Source organism: Hemibagrus wyckioides, linkage group LG09 (assembly GCF_019097595.1).
Source record: "Hemibagrus wyckioides isolate EC202008001 linkage group LG09, SWU_Hwy_1.0, whole genome shotgun sequence".
Lineage (NCBI taxonomy): Eukaryota > Metazoa > Chordata > Actinopteri > Siluriformes > Bagridae > Hemibagrus > Hemibagrus wyckioides.
The window spans coordinates 15,424,078-15,443,990 of record NC_080718.1 but is presented as its reverse complement, the minus strand read 5'-3'; the positions used below and the strand labels follow the sequence as shown (position 1 = coordinate 15,443,990).

Genomic DNA, 19,913 nt, shown 5'->3' with positions numbered 1-19,913 from the left:
CTGAGACGTCTGCCTTTACTTGCACATTAATTTATTATGGGGTTGACCCACCCTTTGCAGCTATAACAGCTTCAACTCTTCTGGGAAGGCTTTCCACAAGGATTAGGAGCATGTTTGTGGGAATTTAATTCATCCCAAAGGTATTCTATCAGGTTGAGGTCAGGACTCTGTCAAGTTCCTCCACATCAAACTCACTCATCCTTGTCTTTATGGACCTTGCTTTGTGCACTGGTGTGCAGTCATGTTAGAACAGGAAGGCACCATGTCCAAACTGTCCCCACAAATTTGGGAGCATGAAATTGTCCAAAATGTCTTTGTATGCTGAAGCATTAAGAGTTCCTTTCACTGGAACTAAGGGGCCAAGCCCAACCCCTGAAATACAACACCTGAATTTAATGATTTGGAGGGGTGTCCCAAAACTTTTGGGAATATAGTGTATGTTTCCATGGATACCAAAATGTATTGTCTATCTCTGTTAGATTATTGATTTATTGATTTTATTTATTTAATTTTGTCTGTTCAATAAGAAATGAATATAGCTCCATTTACGATATCCATGAGCATGACCCAGACGGACTACACGCTCTATGAGCTACAGACACACTGTGTCCTTTATTTTGAAAAATTGTAGTTACTTGTACTTTCTAGCTTCACAAACAAGTCACTCCCACGGATACAAAAATGTGTTGTCAAGGCAACGCTGCTCGTGCGTTGTCAGAAATCGTGTGGTTACGCAAACGCGCAATAACCATGGACCTGACGCTTCATCTGAAGTCTCTCCAGTTTGAAGGCGGTCTCACTGAGGAGGAGAGACACTGCGGGTTCTTGCGGAGTCGAGCTGCAGCCTCAGCAGTGTGTGGCTCTGCGCACGCTGTGTTTCTCTGCAGACTCGTGTCTTTATGCAGGTAGCGTCTGCTTCCTCACCTACACACTGGTGTATTTATATTCTCATATATTGGAAGGACATATAAAGTTACTGTTCACTTTAACAGGAACACTTGTATACCTGCACACTCATGCAATCATCCAATCACGAGGCTTCAGTGAGCACTGACTCTAAACTGGACAGTGGACTCAGCTGTCCATTGTCGGTGAATCTTTATAGAAAACATACAATATACGATCATGTGCCTCCAAATGTGTGGCAAAAGTTTGGGGGAAACAGCATGTTGGCCTTACACCCCCAGGGTTGGGGGTTCGATTCCTGTCTCTACTGTGTGTGTGTTTGGAGTTTGTATGTTCCCCATGTGCTTCAGGATGCTCCAATATTCCTCCAGTTCAAAAGACATGTATGATAGGCTGATTGGCATCTCTAAATTATATGTAGTGTGTGAAAGGGGGTGTAAGTGTGTGATTGTGCCCTGCATTGTGTTGGCACCTCACCCAGGGTGACCCCTGCCTTGTGCCCTGAGGCCCCACAGGGATAGGTTCAGGTTCCCTTCTCCCAACTCTGAAGGGATGGAAGTTTGTTGAAGAATTACATATGGGGTCATTTTTCAGCCTTGAAGTTCAAGTTCAAGGTTCTTTATTGTCAATACCACCATATGTGCAGACATACAGAGGAATTGAAATACCGTTTCTCTTCTCTTGTCAGTATTAACACTGTCATTTCAGTCAGTGCAACAAAGAACAGATTTTTGTGTGACGGAACACACAGAGTAGGCTACTGTTGTTCATGTGGTGTATCAGGAAACAAGTTCTTCAATTACATTGTTGTGTATAGATCTTAAAGCCTTCTTCAAAACAGCTTCAGATGATTCCGGCTCATGAGTTTGAAGAAAAAAAAAACTAATGAATTAAACATTTTTCTGTTGACTGTTGATTTTTTTTTTTTTTTTTAGATATTTTTATTTTTTACATTTTGACAGATAGATAGATAGATAGATAGATAGATAGATACTTTATTGATCCCATGAGAGAAATTCTATTACAGCAGCTTAGACAGTTACAAGATACAACACACACACAAATATAAAATGTCATATGTTATATTCTCTCTCTCTCTCTCTCTCTCTCTCTCTCTCTCTCTCTCTATATATATATATATATATATATATATATATATAAAACCAGTCAAAATTTTGGACACACCTTTTAATTCAATGTTTTTTGTTTAGGGATTTATTTTCTACATTCTAGAACAATACTGGAGATTTCAAAACTATGAACACACAGTACTTAAGTAATCCATATGTAATGACAACAAAAAACAGTCAGTTGTTATTTTAAGACACGAAGGTCAGGTGTTCTGGAATAGTTCTTGCAAGAACAGTATTGTCAAGTGTATTTGCAAAACCCATCAAGCACCATGATGAAACTGGCTCACATGAAGACCATCCCAGTAAAGCAAGACCAAAACTTACCTCTGCTGCAGAGAAGACGTTCATTTAGAGTTACCAGCCTCAGAAATCACCAATTAACAACACCTCAGATTAGAGCCGTTATGAAGGCTTTACAGAGCATCAGTAGCAGACATATCTCAATATCAACAAGATTATTGTATTGTATATTGTACACAAATATAAGACTAAGTAGGAAGAAGAGAAAACTTAAATATAGAATGCGATAAGTTAAATTAAACATAGCAGTGCAGATTTGTAACACAGTTTAACCATATTTACATCAGTATTTATATTACGGTACAGTACACATGTTCAAACTCTCAGTAGATAATAAATATGAAGATCCTTGTGAGTCTAGAAATAGTGTTAATAGTTGTAGTAGTGCAGTGTGAGAGTGTTATCACCTGTAACACAGCTGAACTATTGTACAATGTTATTGCGAATGGTATGAATTGTTTTGGTTACACTACTGTAGTGTCTTGTCTTAATAATAATAATAACAATAATAATAATAATGTTACTTTTTTTTTATCCTTAGGGATAAATTAAACCATCTAACCAATAAATCGGAGCTGCAGCCAGTGAAGGTTGGCATTATTGGAGGTGGGCACATGGGCAAACAGCTGGCACTGCTTCTCCTGACTACACCAGGCTTTAAACCAGCTAACATTAACATATCAACTAAAAGACCAGACTCACTGCGTAAGTGTTTAAATTAGCCGTGTTTTCTATAAACATTTCAGTCTTTTCTATTGTGATTCAATTATTTCGACCGTGGGATCTGTAGCCTGTCATCTTTAGTTGTACACAATCCTCAGCCTCACATGACCCTGTAGAGCAGCGACGGAGGAAGACAGGATGCTGTAACCATGTGTCTCAGCACATGGTTTCATGGCCACAGAGGTTGTTGTGTGTGCAAAATCTATTTATATCCCAAGAAAACAGGACAGGGTCAAATACCACAACAGAATTTCTGAAGACTGAGATGATGGCAAAAGGTGTTTTAAATATTTATTAAAGATTTTATCGCATACTATATATTGTGAGAGGAGAATCAAGTATCTTATAATAGTTTTTTTTAGCGGGAAAATCATTTCCCAGTTGTTTGAGTTCATTTCAATGTGTACAGTTTTTTTTAATACGATGCTAATAATTCTGGAGTTGACTCACTAGTAGGTTTAGCTGATAACAGAAAGTACTACGTAGGTGTAACTAAAGTGGCAACCACAGCATGCTGGCTGATTAGAATCTCAGACAGCACAGTGATGCCTTTTTGTGTTTGTGTTATAGGTGAATTTTCAGACAGAGGGGTCAGGTGTTATTTTGACAACCGCAGACTGGCTGCTTGGGCAGACGTGATCTTCCTCTGCGTTCTTCCCTCTCAGCTTTGTCAGGTGTGCGCTGATCTTCACTCTCAGCTGCCTGCTCGCTGCCTAGTGTACACTTTCACCTCAGCAGTGCAGTTACACAGGTACGAACTTACATGTACATGTAGGGGTCATGCTCAAGATAAATTCTCACCACTGATTTTTTTTTTTGGTTCAGTGCTTTGGTGAAGTTGGTTTTGTAGAAATCATATGTTGAAAAGGTTCAGTTGTTGCTGAGAAAAAAACTGACAGAATGTTATTTATTGGGTTGCATGATCTTTAGAAAGTAACTGATATTAATATTATTATTATTAATAATAATAACAATAATAATAATATGAATAATAATAAGTGTTTAAGTTCACTTTAGACACAATGTTACAAAAATTATTAATTATAACTGGTCATTAAACTATGAAAACTGGAACATCTGGTGTGTGTGTATATGTGTGTGTGTGTGTGTGTGTTACTTCTGTTCAATAGAGAAGTATTTATCCAAAGTTAGCAGTTAGCTTTTTCTTAGATGATCCTTCAAAATAAAAAAAAAGCCACTGGCCTATACTCAGGCTAAAAATGCCATGATTCTATCAGGTAGAAAATACTATTATTATTCGTATTATTAACCCTTTTTACCTGTAAGCTGGGGTTACATCATGCTGGTTGAATGGAAATCAACATTTCGGACATTTTAATCAGTATAAACTAATGCATTATTAGGTCTGATATGAAATGGGTCAGTACACTGTTGGCTGTTGGAACATTTCTGTAAATATATTGCTCCTAGTAGCAATGTAAAAAATAGTGATATTTTTTCCTAAAAAGAAATTATTTAAGCTACTTCTACTTCTAAGCTACTTTAAGCTGAGTGTCTACTTTCGTATGAGTCATTAAACACCACTGTGAAGTGAGACATGACAAAGACTTCAATGCTGGACGTAGAAACTATACAACAGACACAAATTACATTTTTTGGCCTCTGGGAAAAAGAATTCAGAGACCTTTAAATCATCTCCCTGACACTTATCTTAAGGTATTTGAACCTGCTCTTTAACTCTTATGATGATTTTGACTGCAGTCTGTTTTTGGTGAACACATTGTGCTCTGAAAAGAGTCATTTGTTGTCTTGGTCACTTTGCAGGTTGAAGTCACTGCTTGGTCACATGTTTGTACTCAGACCTCAGTACAGCTTTAAGACCTGCGACTCTGGTGACTTGTGGCTTCGCCATAATCTAATAGCAGCAGCTCTAAAGGATGAAGAGGTTCTGAGAGCATCATGTCCACTGTCAGTGACAGGTGAGTTGAAAGCTCAGCAACAATGTATATACTGTATGTACAATATCTCCCACAACACAACACTTTCTGACTGCATACAATATTTACAATGTTTTAAAAAATATTTTTATTATTGACTTGCTTGGAATACATTTATAATTTGGAGAGCTGTATCTTCAGTATCTCCCACTACATCACTTCCTGAGTGCAGACATTGTTTACACATTACTATTATTTCTACTTGCTTTGAGAACATTAATAATTAACAGCCTCTCAGAATGCTGTCTTTTGTCTGTGTTCGGTGTTTATAGTTTCTACATTTTGCACTCCGTAAGGGTTTGCTCATCATTTTTGCACTGTTTCTGGGTAGAGGAGTGTAAAACTTTCAGGACATCACTTTCATTGTATACAGAATCTTAAAGTACTCTTTATGTGGTGGTAGCTCAAGAGGTTAAGGCTCTGGGTTGTTGATCAAAAGATTAGGGTTCAGGCCCCAGCACTGAGAACCTCCCCCTGCTCCAGGGGCACTGCATCATGGCTGACCCTTTGCTCTGACCCCAACCCACTTATACACATGACAATAACCTTGAAAGCTAAAAAACACTCTTCTGCTCAGGAACATGGCAGTCCTTCCTGTCACATTTGTTAGCTGACTTGTTGCTTGTGTATTTAACTGCAGCTGTTTGCATTGTCCCTTGCAGGTGCTCTCTGTTTGGATCAGAGGTGGTTGTCTGCTGTGCTCTACACTCTCCTCAATCTGTGCACTGCTGAGGGACTGAGTGCCAACCGAACCGTCCAAGTGCTCAATGAGATGTTTCAGACAACAACCACTCTCACCTGCCAGAGCTTTGTCAACTCATCCTGGGCATCTAAACTTAATAACTCAGAGGAGTGAGTGTTTTCTTAGCTGTTTTTTCTGTTGAAAATATATCTTAATTTCTAAATCTATTAGATTTACACACACACATGTATATACCTGTGTGTATACCTGCTCATTTACCATTATTGATTCTAATCAGCCAGCAGCACAATCTATAAAATCATGCACAAAAAGATCAAGAGCTTCAGTTAATGTTCGCATCAAACATCAGAATGAAGAAAAAGTCTGATTTATTTCATTTTAATTATGGAATGGATGTTGATACCAGAAATTTTCACACACAACAGTCTCTAGAGTTTAGGCAGAATGATGCAAAGAAACAAAAAAAAATCCTTCCTGTGAACAGAGGGTCTGCAGAATGAGGCAGCACGTTGATGAGACAGATCAAAAGAGAATAATGACAGCGATCTGACCAGACAGGAAGTCTGTAGAAACTCAACACTGTTTGCAACTGGGAAATACCAGTGCCGCCATCTCAGAACACACAACACATCAAACAAACCGCCGCCCACTAAACATCTTGTTTTTTCCATCATTGTGTGTTAGCTCTAGAGACTGTTGTGTGTGAAAATTTTTAGGAGATCAGCAAGTCATGGAGATTAGACTTTTTCTTCATTATAATGTTTGAACATTAACTGAAGATCTGCATAACTGTGTGCACTGTGCTGCTGTCACATGACTGGTTGATTAGATATCTGCATAATTGAGCAGGTGTAAAGGTGTTCCTAATAAAGTGGACGGTGAGTGTATATTGTGTATATAAACTGTATATACTGTTTCCTGTTTTGCAGGCCTTTCCCCTGGATTAACTTGATTGATGTACAGACAAAACAGTCTCCTTTACATTCTTTCCTGTCTGGATGTAAAGCTTTACAAGACTGCATTTCTGTGATTTATCGAAAAACATTTTCTGGCTGAATTTGAAGAGTGAAATAAAGACAAAAAAAATGCAAGGAACCAATTCAATATTTTTGCAAGAGCAATTATGTATTTTTGTCTATATATATCCAGGTTGCCTCAGTAGATCATACATGAAGCACAGTGTTAAAATAAGGTCAGGATAATGAGGCTCAGGAGAACAGAGCGAGTCTCTCAGCAGCACTCAAATAGTTCTATAGCTCTCTGGATAGTTAGCACCATTTGGGGCCTAATTACACTGACTATGCGACTGTACAATTCATCTGTTTCTTAGCAAATGTCACATGCAAATAAAACCAAAAGAATGTGATTTCAACATTGATTTTGTTCTTGTATCTGGCTGAATGTTATTTATGGCTTTTTTTGTTTATTATTTATCGGGTCACATGTTCTTTAAGACCTTCATATGACATGGAAAGATGTAGGCATGCTTATATAATTTTCATTCATAAAATATTCATATACTTATTTATTGTCTAAAGGTGCTAGGACCTGTATTAGTATAAAATATCTGAGTACTACAAAATCACTTTTTGTTATATCCAGATCTTTTTTTTTGTTTAAATATCTGATTAATAGTATGTGTGTAGAGTGAACATCTGACCTGTAGAATAATAAAAGTGTTTTTGGAGTGGTTTCCTGAAAAGAGTTTAACAGACACCCGAAGTAAAATCCTACTTAAGAGGAGGCCAGATCTCGATTTAAGGTTAGTTATGTCCATATAATAAAGTCTCAATCAGCTAAATTAAACTAGATTAAATGGAAAGCATTGCCGTGTCACAGTTCGACAGTCTGGGCTACAACTTACATGGAGTTTGACATGATCTTCCCCTGTGTGAGTTTCTTGGCCTCTCTGGTTTCCTCCCACTGTTAAAAACATGCCCTAAAATTGAACCCTAGGGGTGATGTGCGTGATCTCCTCCAGCCTTTGTACCTTGTGCCCCAGATACACCATGACTCTGAGCAGTGCTTACTGAAGATGAATGAATACATTTAACCACCAGAGCTTGTGTCTGTTGTGTCAGGCTGCACAAAATAGTTACTAAAACCTGTAAAAGACCCAGATCTTGATTTTTTAAAATAATGTGGAGCTGGAAATACAAATTCAGCTAAAACCTCACATATAAGATGAAAGCAAAAAAAAAAACATTTTTAAAATATAATAATAATTTAGAAAAATAATTTAGAAGCACCACAATTATAAAACAAAAAGCACATCAACTGAAAAAGCAGGACATCAGTTTGTAATGAAATTGATTTTTTTTAAAAAAAGCACACATTATATATCAGCTTAAGAACCTCCCTTTTTTTTCTTTTGAGAAGATTTTATAATTGAGCTGGATTTATAAATGTAGCTACTGTGGAAGAACAAGAGAGTTTACACCAGTCAGGCATAACATTATGACCACTTGCCTAATATTGTGAGGTGAGCCCTAACCCTTCATGCATTGTGTATTCTGACTCCTTTCTATCAGAACCAGCATTAACTTCTTCAGCAGTTTGAGCAACAGTAGCTCATCTGCTGGATCAGATTACATGGGCCAGCCTTCGCTCCTCATGTGCATCAGTGAGCCTTGGCCACCCATGACCCTGTCACTGGTTCACCACTGTTCCTTTTTTGGACCACTTTTGATAGATACTGACCACTGCAGACCGGGAACACCCCTCAAAAGCTGCAGTTTTGGAGATGCTCTGATCCAATCGTCTAGCCATCACAATTTGGCCCTTGTCAAACTCGCTCAAATCCTTACGCTTGCCCATTTTTCCTGCTTCTAACACATCAACTTTGAGGACAAAATGTTCACCTGCTGCCTAATATATCCCACCCACTAACAGGTGCCATGATGAAGAGATATTCAGTGTTCTTCACTTCACCTCTCACTGTTCATAACGTTATGCCTGATAGGTGTATATTTGCCTGCCTGTCTGTGATTGGTTGGTTGGTAAAACGATCCATCATGACGTCATTAAGAGGACTGCTGTTATGTAAAGCGTTTTGCGTCGCTGTCCACCCCCCACCCCCACCGCCATCGTTTCCAGCTTCACACCCTTCTGCTTGCCTGTGTGTTAGTTTTGACGTCGCTCTTGGATTTAGCTTGCTGTCGAGCTCCTGTGACTTTCACTGCACCGCGGGATCAATCGAGGTAAAGCTTTACTGATTATCCACAGCCTCCAGTACACTTTATACCTGTCTATGAACTGGGAGTAAGTAAATGCAACTGGTGATTCGGTTGCACTGCTTTTAGTGGATTTCACCCTGAAGCTAATACCTAGCCCTGGTTTAGCTGGTCCAGTGTTAATCGTCTTGAAATGATTTCCAGTAAAGATGTTTTGTAAAATATTTGCGACAGTGAGTCTTTTCCATTTAAACACACCTGTGTGGAGTGTGTGATGAAGCTGAGCGCTTACTTTTAAGTGTCGGAGGCAATAAAGCATCAGCTGGTGACTTTAAAGCTTCAGAGGGTCTGGTGTTTATGATCTGTGCTTCACTCTGTGTGTGTTTTATTGTCATGATTTTATACAGATGGAGAAAGCAGAGGCCACATCGGAGCTCCAGTCCAGACTGTCGTCTCTGTCCGTCTCCTCTTTCTCCGGCATCGCGTCCAAACCCTGTGACTCCAACCCTCTGGACAGGTACAGAGCCTGTGTCCAGTGGTCATTACAGCGGAAACGCAGTGAATATCCTGACCTCTTGGCTTTAACTCTGCTTTACTGCGTGATTTACTGCTGAACAATGTCAGAGTTGGAGATGAAGTTGTGTACAGCTCTGCTGCAGCTCTACCAGTTAATACACCACAATGCAGCATGGGGGTTTAGTTAAAAACTGAAATAAATCGCTGTGGAAGTTTTACTGAACTTTAGGATACAGCCATTTACACTCGAATGATGGAAATGTTGATGGTTTGACTGGGATTGTGTTTTTGCTAACTTGATAAGGATGCTGGTTTAACTGGGCTGATTGTTGACTGGTTTGACTGGGAATATGTTTTGACTTACTTGATAAGGATGCTGGTTTAACTGAGCTGATTGTTGACTGGTTTGACTGGGAATATGTTTTGACTAGGATGATGGAGAGACTCAGGTGATGAAGTGACTGGGATGATGATTTGACTAGGATGATGGAGAGACTCAGGTGATGAAGTGACTGGGATGATGATTTGACTAGGATGATGGAGAGACTCAGGTGATGAAGTGACTGGGATGATGATTTGACTAGGATGATGGAGAGACTCAGGTGATGAAGTGACTGGGATGATGGAGAGACTCAGGTGATGAAGTGACTGGGATGATGATTTGACTAGGATTATGGAGAGACTCAGGTGATGAAGTGACTGGGATGATGGAGAGACTCAGGTGATGAAGTGACTGGGATGATTTGACTGGGATGATGGAGAGACTCAGGTGATGAAGTGACTGGGATGATGATTTGACTAGGATTATGGAGAGACTCAGGTGATGAAGTGACTGGGATGATGTTTTGACAAGGATGATGGAGAGACTCAGGTGATGAAGTGACTGGGATGATGATTTGACTAGGATGATGGAGAGACTCAGGTGATGAAGTGACTGGGATGATGGAAAGACTCAGGTGATGAAGTGACTGGGATGATGGAGAGACTCAGGTGATGAAGTGACTGGGATGATTTGACTAGGATGATGGAGAGACTCAGGTGATGAAGTGACTGGGATGATGGAGAGACTCAGGTGATGAAGTGACTGGGATGATGGAGAGACTCAGGTGATGAAGTGACTGGGATGATTTGACTAGGATGATGGAGAGACTCAGGTGATGAAGTGACTGGGATGATGATTTGACTAGGATTATGGAGAGACTCAGGTGATGAAGTGACTGGGATGATTTGACTAGGATGATGGAGAGACTCAGGTGATGAAGTGACTGGGATGATGGTTTGACTTTCTTGATAAGGATGATGATTTAACTGGGCTGATTGTTGACTGGTTTGACTGCGATGATGGAGAGACTCGCAGGATGGAGAGACTGCAATGATGTGTCATTGCACTCAGGTCTTGAGACATGGCACATATAGAAGTTATTAGATTGCTGCTTTTGGTAGATGTTTTTGAACGTTGAATTATTTATTACAATGCTATAGTTATGATTAAGTACGATTAGCTATGATAGTGCAGTGTTTTTATACACTATATTGCCAAAAGTATTCGCTCACCCATCCAAATAATCAGAATCAGGTGTTCCAATCACTTCCATGGCCACAGGTGTATAAAATCAAGCACCTAGGCATGCAGACTGTTTTTACAAACATTTGTGAAAGAATGGGTCGCTCTCAGGAGCTCAGTGAATTCCAGTGTGGAACTGTGATAGGATGCCACCTGTGCAACAAATCCAGTCGTGAAATTTCCTCGCTCCTAAATATTCCACAGTCAACTGTCAGCTGTATTATAAGAATGTGGAAGTGTTTGGGAACGACAACAACTCAGCCACGAAGTGGTAGGCCACGTAAACTGACGGAGTGGGGTCAGCGGATGCTGAGGCGCATAGTGCGCAGAGGTCGCCAACTTTCTGCAGAGTCAATCGCTACAGACCTCCAAACTTCATGTGGCCTTCAGATTAGCTCAAGAACAGTGCGCAGAGAGATTTATGGAATGGGTTTCCATGGCCGAGCAGCTGCAGCCAAGCCATACATCACCAAGTGCAACGCAAAGCGTCGGATGCAGTGGTGTAAAGCACGCCGCCACTGGACTCTAGAGCAGTGGAGACACGTTCTCTGGAGTGACGAATCGCGCTTCTCCATCTGGCAATCTGATGGACGAGTCTGGGTTTGGCGGTTTCCAGGAGAACGGTACTTGTCTGACTGCATTGTGCCAAGTGTAAAGTTTGGTGGAGGGGGGATTATGGTGTGGGGTTGTTTTTCAGGAGCTGGGCTTGGCCCCTTAGTTCCAGTGAAAGGAACTCTGAATGCTTCAGCATACCAAGACATTTTGGACAATTCCATGCTCCCAACTTTGTGGGAACAGTTTGGAGCTGGCCCCTTCCTCTTCCAACATGACTGTGCACCAGTGCACAAAGCAAGGTCCATAAAGACATGGATGACAGAGTCTGGTGTGGAGGAACTTGACTGGCCTGCACAGAGTCCTGACCTCAACCCGATAGAACACCTTTGGGATGGATTAGAGCGGAGACTGAGAGCCAGGCCTTCTCGTCCAACATCAGTGTGTGACCTCACAAATGCGCTTCTGGAAGAATGGTCAAAAATTCCCATAAACACACTCCTAAACCTTGTGTACAGCCTTCCCAGAAGAGTTGAAGCTGTTATAGCTGCAAAGGGTGGACCGACGTCATATTGAACCCTATGGATTAGGAATGGGATGTCACTTAAGTTCATATGCGAGTCAAGGCAGGTGAGCGAATACTTTTGGCAATATAGTGTATTTATCAGACTTTTGTGTTTTGAATTTGAGTTTAAATAACACAACTTTAGCTAGTTAAATGTAATTCAGATAATTTTTTTAAAATAATTTACCGGATAAATTGGACCACGTAGTTGATCTAACCTGCCGCAATGCTACAGAAGGAGCTACAAGATTATGAGTGATCAGCACTTAACTTTAGACATTCCCAATCCAGATGTTTGGTTTCTTGTAAGACGTTTATGAAAATCCACATCACCTGTTGCTTCTGCTTGAAGTTCTGATTGGCAGTGACACTTTTGTTTTGAAATGAAATGGCCTTTATTTGTCACATACATTACAGCACAGTGAAATTCTTTCTTCGCATATCCCAGCCTTGGAGGTTGGGGTCAGAGCGCAGGGTCAGCCATGATACAGCACCCCTGGAGCAGAGAGGGTTAAGGGCCTTGCTCAAGGTTCCAACAGTGGCAACTTGGCAGTGCTGGGGTTTGAACCCCATGATCTTCCGGTAAACGACCCAGAGCCTTAACCACTTGAGCCACCACCGCCCCTCATGTTGCGCATGTTGTTCATGTTCCTTTTTAAAGATACACAAACATTTGCATCGTTTTGAGGACCTAAATGTTAAGCTTCTACAGAGACTTTAAGAAAATGCTGGAGTTAAAGGATCTTTAAAGGAGTTAAAGGATAAAGAAGATTCTTACTCTAAACTGTTTTTCTTAGGTGATTAGAACGTCTACAAGAGAAATTCAGGCCTGTTTAACCCTGTCATGTCTGATGTGGAAATGCTTTGTCTGAGCTGACAGGGTTAGGGAGCAGTAATGGGTTGTGCTGCACTGCTCTCTGAACTGCGTGTCATTTGTAGCTCACACCCCTCAGTTCAAACTGGTCCATCCAGTGTGACACAAGTAATTACTCCCTGCTAAGGTTTTCTGTAGTAATTTTAAAGGAATTGGGCAGGTGTGTATTGTTTTCTTTGCTATACTGCCTAACATTTCTGAGAGGTCAGGTACAGTCAATTGCAGAATATTTTTCTCCTCCAACAATCTCTGACGTCATTTAAAAAGACCCAAGAGATGAAGAAATTAACGTTACTACAAAACATTCTCTACATTATACTAATTTCTTAGTAAGCGCACACACAGTCATCACTCCTAATTTTTGTTGCTCCAGTTTGGCAACTGTGTGTGTGTGTATGTATGAGAGAAAGAGAATGAGAGAGAGAGAGAGAGAGAGAGAGAGGGGGAAAGAAAGAGAATGAGAGAGAGAGAGAGAGAGAGAGGGGGAAAGAAAGACAATGAGAGAGAGAGAGAGAGAGAGAGAGAGATGTGCTATCTAAGTTTCCTGTTAAAGTCCATTGCAACCTTGACCACTTCCTGATCCAGCCATGAGAATGATTTCAAAACCATTTTGTTTTATCAAAAGCATTCATAATGGTTATTTGAGAGGGGGGGTGGGGGGGATTGTATAGTGCCTTTCACAGTTTCACAGTATAGATGGTTACAAAAACAGCTTAACAGTAATATATAAATTCAGGATTTCAGTTTTTTCATTATAAATTTATACCCACCGAGCAGGTGGGGAATATCATATGGGGAAGAAACCTTGGGAGGAAATAGACTGAAAAGGGAAGCCATCGTCATCTCAGTGACACCATATAGAGCCATTATAAATCATTTCCCTTCTCTGACTGTGTACTGTATTCTCAAAAAGTGCAGTTGTGTAACCAGGAAACACAATTTCATATAGATTTTTGGGACACTCTGAAGTTTACACAGTAAATAGGAATTAAACAGCATGTGTGTTGAGTTAAAGAGAACTAGTCAATTGTGTTCAAGGACAAAAAAAATGATACTGGAAATTAATTAAACGTTTTGTTTCCTCAAGACTACAAAGCACAGATCTTTCTCAACCCGTAATCCACCCTGACAACCAGAAGCAGATGGATGACAACAGCAACACCAAAGAATTACAGCAACCCACCAAGGTATATTACCTCAGTCAAAACACCTTTAAAGAATCATTTCTTCTTATTTTTCAGCATTTAATATGCTTTTGTGTCATTGTGTTAGGATGAACCAGCTGCAGAAGGAGACTCTGTGGAAAGCAGCACAGCTGAAAAATCCTCTGAAGCTGGAGAAAGAAAAGGTTAGTGCACCTCCTCCTAAACAGCTAGCTCAGCCAACTGCTACTGTAGAAACCTTCTCATCATCTTTCATCATGGCCTCCTGAGACCCTGGCTCTAAAAGAGGGCTTATTGCCTCTCAGGAATTCTAACAGATAACACACAAAAGGTTTTAGCAATTATGTTTACACACCCGTACGCCTTTTTGCACATCCATGTGGCAGCTTTGCAATGCAGATACAGGCCAAGAGCTCCCTGGTAATGATCCATTCAGTCTGGACTGTTGAAGACTGGAATTTGAGCGTGTTCTGTTCAGTTTTGATTGACCCATGTAGACTCAGATCCCTGTTCTTGGCAGACAGGATTGAAGCCGGTGTGGTCTTCTGCTATTGTAACTCAAGGTTTGACATGTACATTCTGAGATTCTCTTTTTTGCTCAGCATGGTTGTAAAGAGTATCTGCATAATTCTTTGTCAGCTTGAGCCCATCTAGCCATTCTCCTCTGAGCTCTCTTCATCAGCAAGGTGTTTCTTTAGCTGATCTTGTTAAAACTGCTGCTTAGTTTCTCTATTCTGCATTTTTTGCTCTTTCACTATTCTGCAGTCTAGAGACTGCTGTGCATGAAAATTCAAGAAGATCAGCAGTTCTCCACAACACCAGCCGACCTGGCACCAGCAATCATGCCACGGTTAAAGATCGCATTTTTCTCCATTCTGATTTTTGATGTGAATGTTAACTGAAGCTCTTGGCTTGTATCTGTATGTTATGTGTTGTGCTGCTGCTGTTACATGATTGGCTTTTTGGATAACTGCATAAATGTTCATGGGTCCTGGTGTTCCTATTAAAATGGTTAGTCAGCATTGAAATGTTTATCGTTTTGGTTTACACCATTCAGATGAAAACTCTACGATGGATTATTGTGGATCAGAGATTATACTAAAAGGACAGCAGATAGGTTTTCATCATAAACTGTAGATTGATTTAAAAAACGTAAAAGTATTAATCTTGGCACTTGATATTCCTTTATCCAGAGTGACTTACATACATCTTATTTATATTTAATTAAGAAGTGAAAGGTTAAGGGACTTGCTAAGGGGTCTAGAGGTGGCAGCTTTTCAGTGGTGGGGTTTGAACACATGACCTTCCTCATCAGTAGTCCAACATCCTAACCACTGAGCTGCCATTCAAAGCAGTTGGTTACATTGCAGTCCACATCACAACTATGTTGTTCAGCAGCAATACGATGTGCTGTTTTGTCCACCTACAAACATTTAGTGTCTCACAAGATGTGCAATTCTCTGAGAGAGCAGCAGAGATGAGAATCTTAGGGCTGTCTCATTTCTCTTTTAAAAAAAAAAAAAAAAAAAACCCTCTGTGTAAGGAATAATGGACACATGGCACAGGAATCTCAGCATTCTCGCCTCTGGACAAAATAAAATTTTAAAATGCAGTCATAAGCTTTGGAATCAAACAATTCTTTTCATATGTATTCAGGAATTTTGGCATTTTCACTTTACATTTGAGAATTTTATTTTATTCATGCTCGAATCAGTCCATCTATACATGCACCTAATTGAAAAACAACCCTGTTGCAGCCTTGCCACCTTTGCAGCCAGTCAACACATGGACCTCTGTGACCCTGAAAGAGCTGAAGGCTAAGCTGCGTCAAGAGAAGGACAGTGTGGTCACTGTTTACCGTGGAGACATTATGACCGTCCATGTACCTACCATCCCTGAGGCCAAGCGTGTGTGCTGGGAGTTTGCTACAGACGGATACGACATCGGGTTTGGGGTTTACTTTGACTGGACACCTGTTACCACCCGAGACATAACGGTGCACATCAGTGAATCCAGTGATGATGAGGATGAAGATTATGAGCTTGAAGGTCAGGAAATATCTTCTGTTGTCTTCATGCCTTTGTTTTCGTTATCAGCTTTAAACACTGCTACTTGACTAAACGCTGCATTATGATTTATAATATTATTAAGATATCGGTTGGCAATCCATTCAGTGCTCTGAATATGTTTACACTGTGTACGTAATTGTAATCTTTGCACTGACAGATGTTGGTAGTTAGATAATGAAAAGGATTATGAGATTTGTGTTGACTGATGCTGATTATGAAATCCAAGGCATCTGTCCTTATACTGTAGGTCTATTTGGAGACCCGCATGGCATGTTCAGTTCCTTTCAATATTTCATGCATAATATAATACTCTGAGCTTTGCCAGCTGCAAATTTGACAATTGGCTCCAATGAGTCTCTGGAACTTGCATATGGGGAATGTGCTTTGATTTCTGGTTTGTTTTTTTTTTGTTGCCCGCTCACTATGTTTTGTTCCTACCTGCAGTTAGTTTCCTTTTACTATTAGATGCACCAAACTAAAAAAAACAAGAATGATCTTATATATATCTTATCTTATTATGCCATCTATGACCTCTCATTATGTGTGCATAGAAAGAAGTAGCAGAGATTGTTGGTTGGTGAATCTGGTGAGTGTTCAAAGCTAGGTAGCTTGCTATGACAAACTGCTAACAAAGCTTGTATGAATCCTAGCATGTAATATGAAACACTGTGTTAATTAATTTGTGTCTAGTTAGATAAAATTGTATGTGTATGTATGTATATATGTGTGTGTGTGTATATATATGTGTGTATATATATATATATATATATATATATATATATATATAATATTACACAAACACACATCTTGTCAGACCACCTTTTGCTTTGATTACAGCATGCATTCACCATGGCATCGTTCTGATAAGCTTATGCAATGTCGCAACATTTTTTTTTACAGAGTTGCTTTGTTTTCTCGCCAAGACCTTGTATTGATGATGGGAGAGTCAGACCGCTGTGTAAGGTCTTCTCCAATACATCCCAAAGATTTTTAATGCGGTTAAGGTTTAGACTCTGTGGTGGTCAATCTGTGTGTGAAAATGTTGTCTCACGATGGGTGCATCACGTCATTCACCTCTCTACTTATCCTGATGTGCCCATCAATCTGGTCTCATCAGATCACATGACCTTTTTCCATTGCTTCAGATTTTTCCAGTCTTTATGCTCCCTAGCAAATTGAACTCTTTTTCTGATTACCCTCACCGATAACTGTGTTTTTATTTTAAAGCCAAACACAGCCATTTAAACCAAATTCCTTGAGTTGCCTTCAAACTCTGTGTCTGGAATTGTTCTTACTATCACACTATTCGCTATTAAAGATAGTCATGAGTTCTGCTGTATTTTTTTTTTTTTACAATTTGATTTCACCAACAGTTTCACTGATCATTCAAGATTTTTTTTCCGACTGCATTTCCTCCTCACAGATGACGGTTCACCACGTTCCTTCCCAGTTTTAATAATGCATTGGACATTTCTTAACCTAATTTTAGTAGTTCCAGAAGTCTCCTTAATTGTTTTCCTTAATTGCTTGATGCTGGCCAATAATTTCACCCTTATGAACCAGAGAAACTGCAAGATATGTCTTCCAACATAGTTGTTTAAGAAATGGCAAGGTACTCACTGCATCAGTTAGGGTTAATATAACTTGTTGCCAGCTGAAACATATCCATCACTTCACAAATTACCCGATGGAAAATTCTTACCTATTTGCTTAGGGTGGTGATTTTTTTGGCCAGGCAGTGTATATAGCTCCGACTGTACTGCATGTGACAAATTGCAAATAACATGAGTGATCTGTGATAAGTCAGTGCATGTACAAAAAAGTCTTTCCTAATATGGAGTGATTGTGAATATGAGTATATTTATAAATCAAATACTAAAACATGCTTGCTCCATTAACGGTTTGTGTACCAGTGTTGCTTGCCATCTTGTTAATTTGTTAGTGTCCACATGTGGTTTGTTTAATGTATTTTATTAGGTTTTTTTGGTTCTTTCTGTGAGTATGTACTGCTGCTGAATTAAAACATAAGATATCATTTGTTTGGTGTGTTCTAGCCGGACCTGTGATTCCTGGAGACGTGGAGAAAGGGTCTAAAACGGCAGCCAAGTCTAATTTGGGAGAGATCCTTCCTGTGTACCGTCAGGACAGTCACCTGGCTGTTCAGGGGGGAAGTCACAGTTTTCCAGGAGAAGGCACATACCTCATAAAGTTCGACAACTCCTATTCCTTATGGCGGAACAAGACTCTGTACTACAGAGTGTACTACAGTGCCTGAGGAACCAAGTGCACATCTTCAGATGAATGTTTTGATAATCTATATTTTTGATCTATCTATCTATCTATCTATCTATCTATCTATCTATCTATCTATCTATCTATCTATCTATCTATCTATCTATCTATCTATCTATCTATCTATATATATATATATATATATATATATATATATATATATATATATATATTTATATATTTACAACACTGTACACATATCATGTTAATTCATACACTGACCTTTATTTCAGTGCAAATTTTATTGTGTAGATGCTAAACCAAACGCAGCCAATCAGATTTGTTCTAGTCTATACAAATGGTTTTTAAGCTTGAGTAGAATCATGTAGCTTGGTCAGTGTGCAAATGTGTTTTGTGTATTTTTCAAATGTGTGTATGATTTGTGAAGTGCCCATATACAAGTTTTATATTTATATTGTCTCGTTGCACCACAACTGTGGCCTCAGTAATCAGGTAGTATAGTGGTTCAGGGAAAGATGAAAGCAAATTAATGCATTGCTCAGTTCTGTATGGTGAATAAAGGACCTGACTCAGGTGATGAATACTAAAGGATATTTTTCATATTTATATTCAGTTCACAGACAAAACACAGTCAGCGCTAATTCTGCAGTTACCTGAGATGTATTGACATGTTTATTGTTGTATCATAGAGGTACCTTTTCTGTACAATATCTAATCTAATTTCTGTCTAATCCAAATACCAGCTGGGTTGCAGTGATACAAATGCAAACCAAACCCTCAGACACACATTCAGACTTCAACTTGTTTTCTTTTTTCTTTTTTAACCTGCATATACAACATCCATTAACTCAGTCACCAGGGATACTGGCCATAGCCTGCCTTTTTATGACTTAAGTGCAAACTGTTTCCTGTCTCGAAAAGCCAAGTTGTAATATAACTAATTCAATATTTACATGGCCCACCAGGTAGCATTTGGTGGAGGGGGTTGAGGTGGTTTGATGCCTGTTTGTTTTCTGCATTGTCAGGTTATTGTAAAGATTGGTAAGCTATTAAACTAGTGTAGAAGCATCTTATGTGCTGCTTTCTCTATGTATGAACAATGTTCTACACAAAGCTTTGTTGACAATCGAGTGTTGTGCCGTATTTTTCTGTTCAATTTTTTTGTACTACTTGTTCATGAGTACCGAATGAAAAATGTGTTGATTTGAGGAAGATACTTGCTATAATGTGGGCAATTCAGCAGCTTGAGGGAGTGTACTGTCCATATACCTGCACTCTGTGTATTCACACACCTAGTTATTTGCATGTTTCGAAAGGGACCCTTCAACTGTGCTGCTGAAATACCCTATATTGCTGTTGTGCTTTTTTTTTTTGTTTGTCATGTTGTCAGTGTTTGTGATGTATGAATATATTACTGGTCTGCTTTTACTCTACTGCTTCTGTTTTTTATTTTATTTAGTT

The 19,913-nt window shown here is 39.5% G+C and overlaps 2 protein-coding genes across 2 annotated transcripts; both read left to right on the top strand.

The window, feature by feature from the left end:
* The first annotated feature begins 661 nt into the window (after positions 1 to 661).
* Positions 662 to 7,115, top strand: noxred1 (NADP-dependent oxidoreductase domain containing 1). Its single transcript, XM_058399608.1, has 6 exons — positions 662 to 905; positions 2,881 to 3,044; positions 3,633 to 3,813; positions 4,848 to 5,002; positions 5,683 to 5,872; positions 6,653 to 7,115. The coding sequence occupies exons 1-6, from the start codon at positions 682 to 684 to the stop codon at positions 6,777 to 6,779; spliced, it is 1,041 nt and encodes a 346-aa protein (XP_058255591.1). The 5' UTR covers positions 662 to 681; the 3' UTR covers positions 6,780 to 7,115.
* Positions 7,116 to 8,798: 1,683 nt separating this feature from the next.
* Positions 8,799 to 19,885, top strand: tmed8 (transmembrane p24 trafficking protein 8). Its single transcript, XM_058398707.1, has 6 exons — positions 8,799 to 8,923; positions 9,304 to 9,413; positions 14,055 to 14,154; positions 14,240 to 14,315; positions 15,888 to 16,178; positions 18,254 to 19,885. Exons 2-6 carry the CDS (start codon positions 9,304 to 9,306, stop codon positions 18,472 to 18,474), a joined length of 798 nt encoding a protein of 265 aa, XP_058254690.1. The 5' UTR covers positions 8,799 to 8,923; the 3' UTR covers positions 18,475 to 19,885.
* Positions 19,886 to 19,913: the final 28 nt, after the last annotated feature.

Bases quoted from the DNA above. Each gene is read 5' to 3' on its own strand.
- noxred1 (XM_058399608.1), top strand. From the start codon at position 682: ATGTGTTGTCAAGGCAACGCTGCTCGTGCGTTGTCAGAAATCGTGTGG. The intron at 5,003-5,682 runs GTGAGTTGAAAG...TGTCCCTTGCAG, and splicing joins ATGTCCACTGTCAGTGACAG to GTGCTCTCTGTTTGGATCAG. The intron at 5,873-6,652 runs GTGAGTGTTTTC...CCTGTTTTGCAG, and splicing joins AAACTTAATAACTCAGAGGA to GCCTTTCCCCTGGATTAACT.
- tmed8 (XM_058398707.1), top strand. From the start codon at position 9,304: ATGGAGAAAGCAGAGGCCACATCGGAGCTCCAGTCCAGACTGTCGTCT. The intron at 14,316-15,887 runs GTTAGTGCACCT...ACCCTGTTGCAG, and splicing joins TGAAGCTGGAGAAAGAAAAG to CCTTGCCACCTTTGCAGCCA. The intron at 16,179-18,253 runs GTCAGGAAATAT...GGTGTGTTCTAG, and splicing joins TGAAGATTATGAGCTTGAAG to CCGGACCTGTGATTCCTGGA.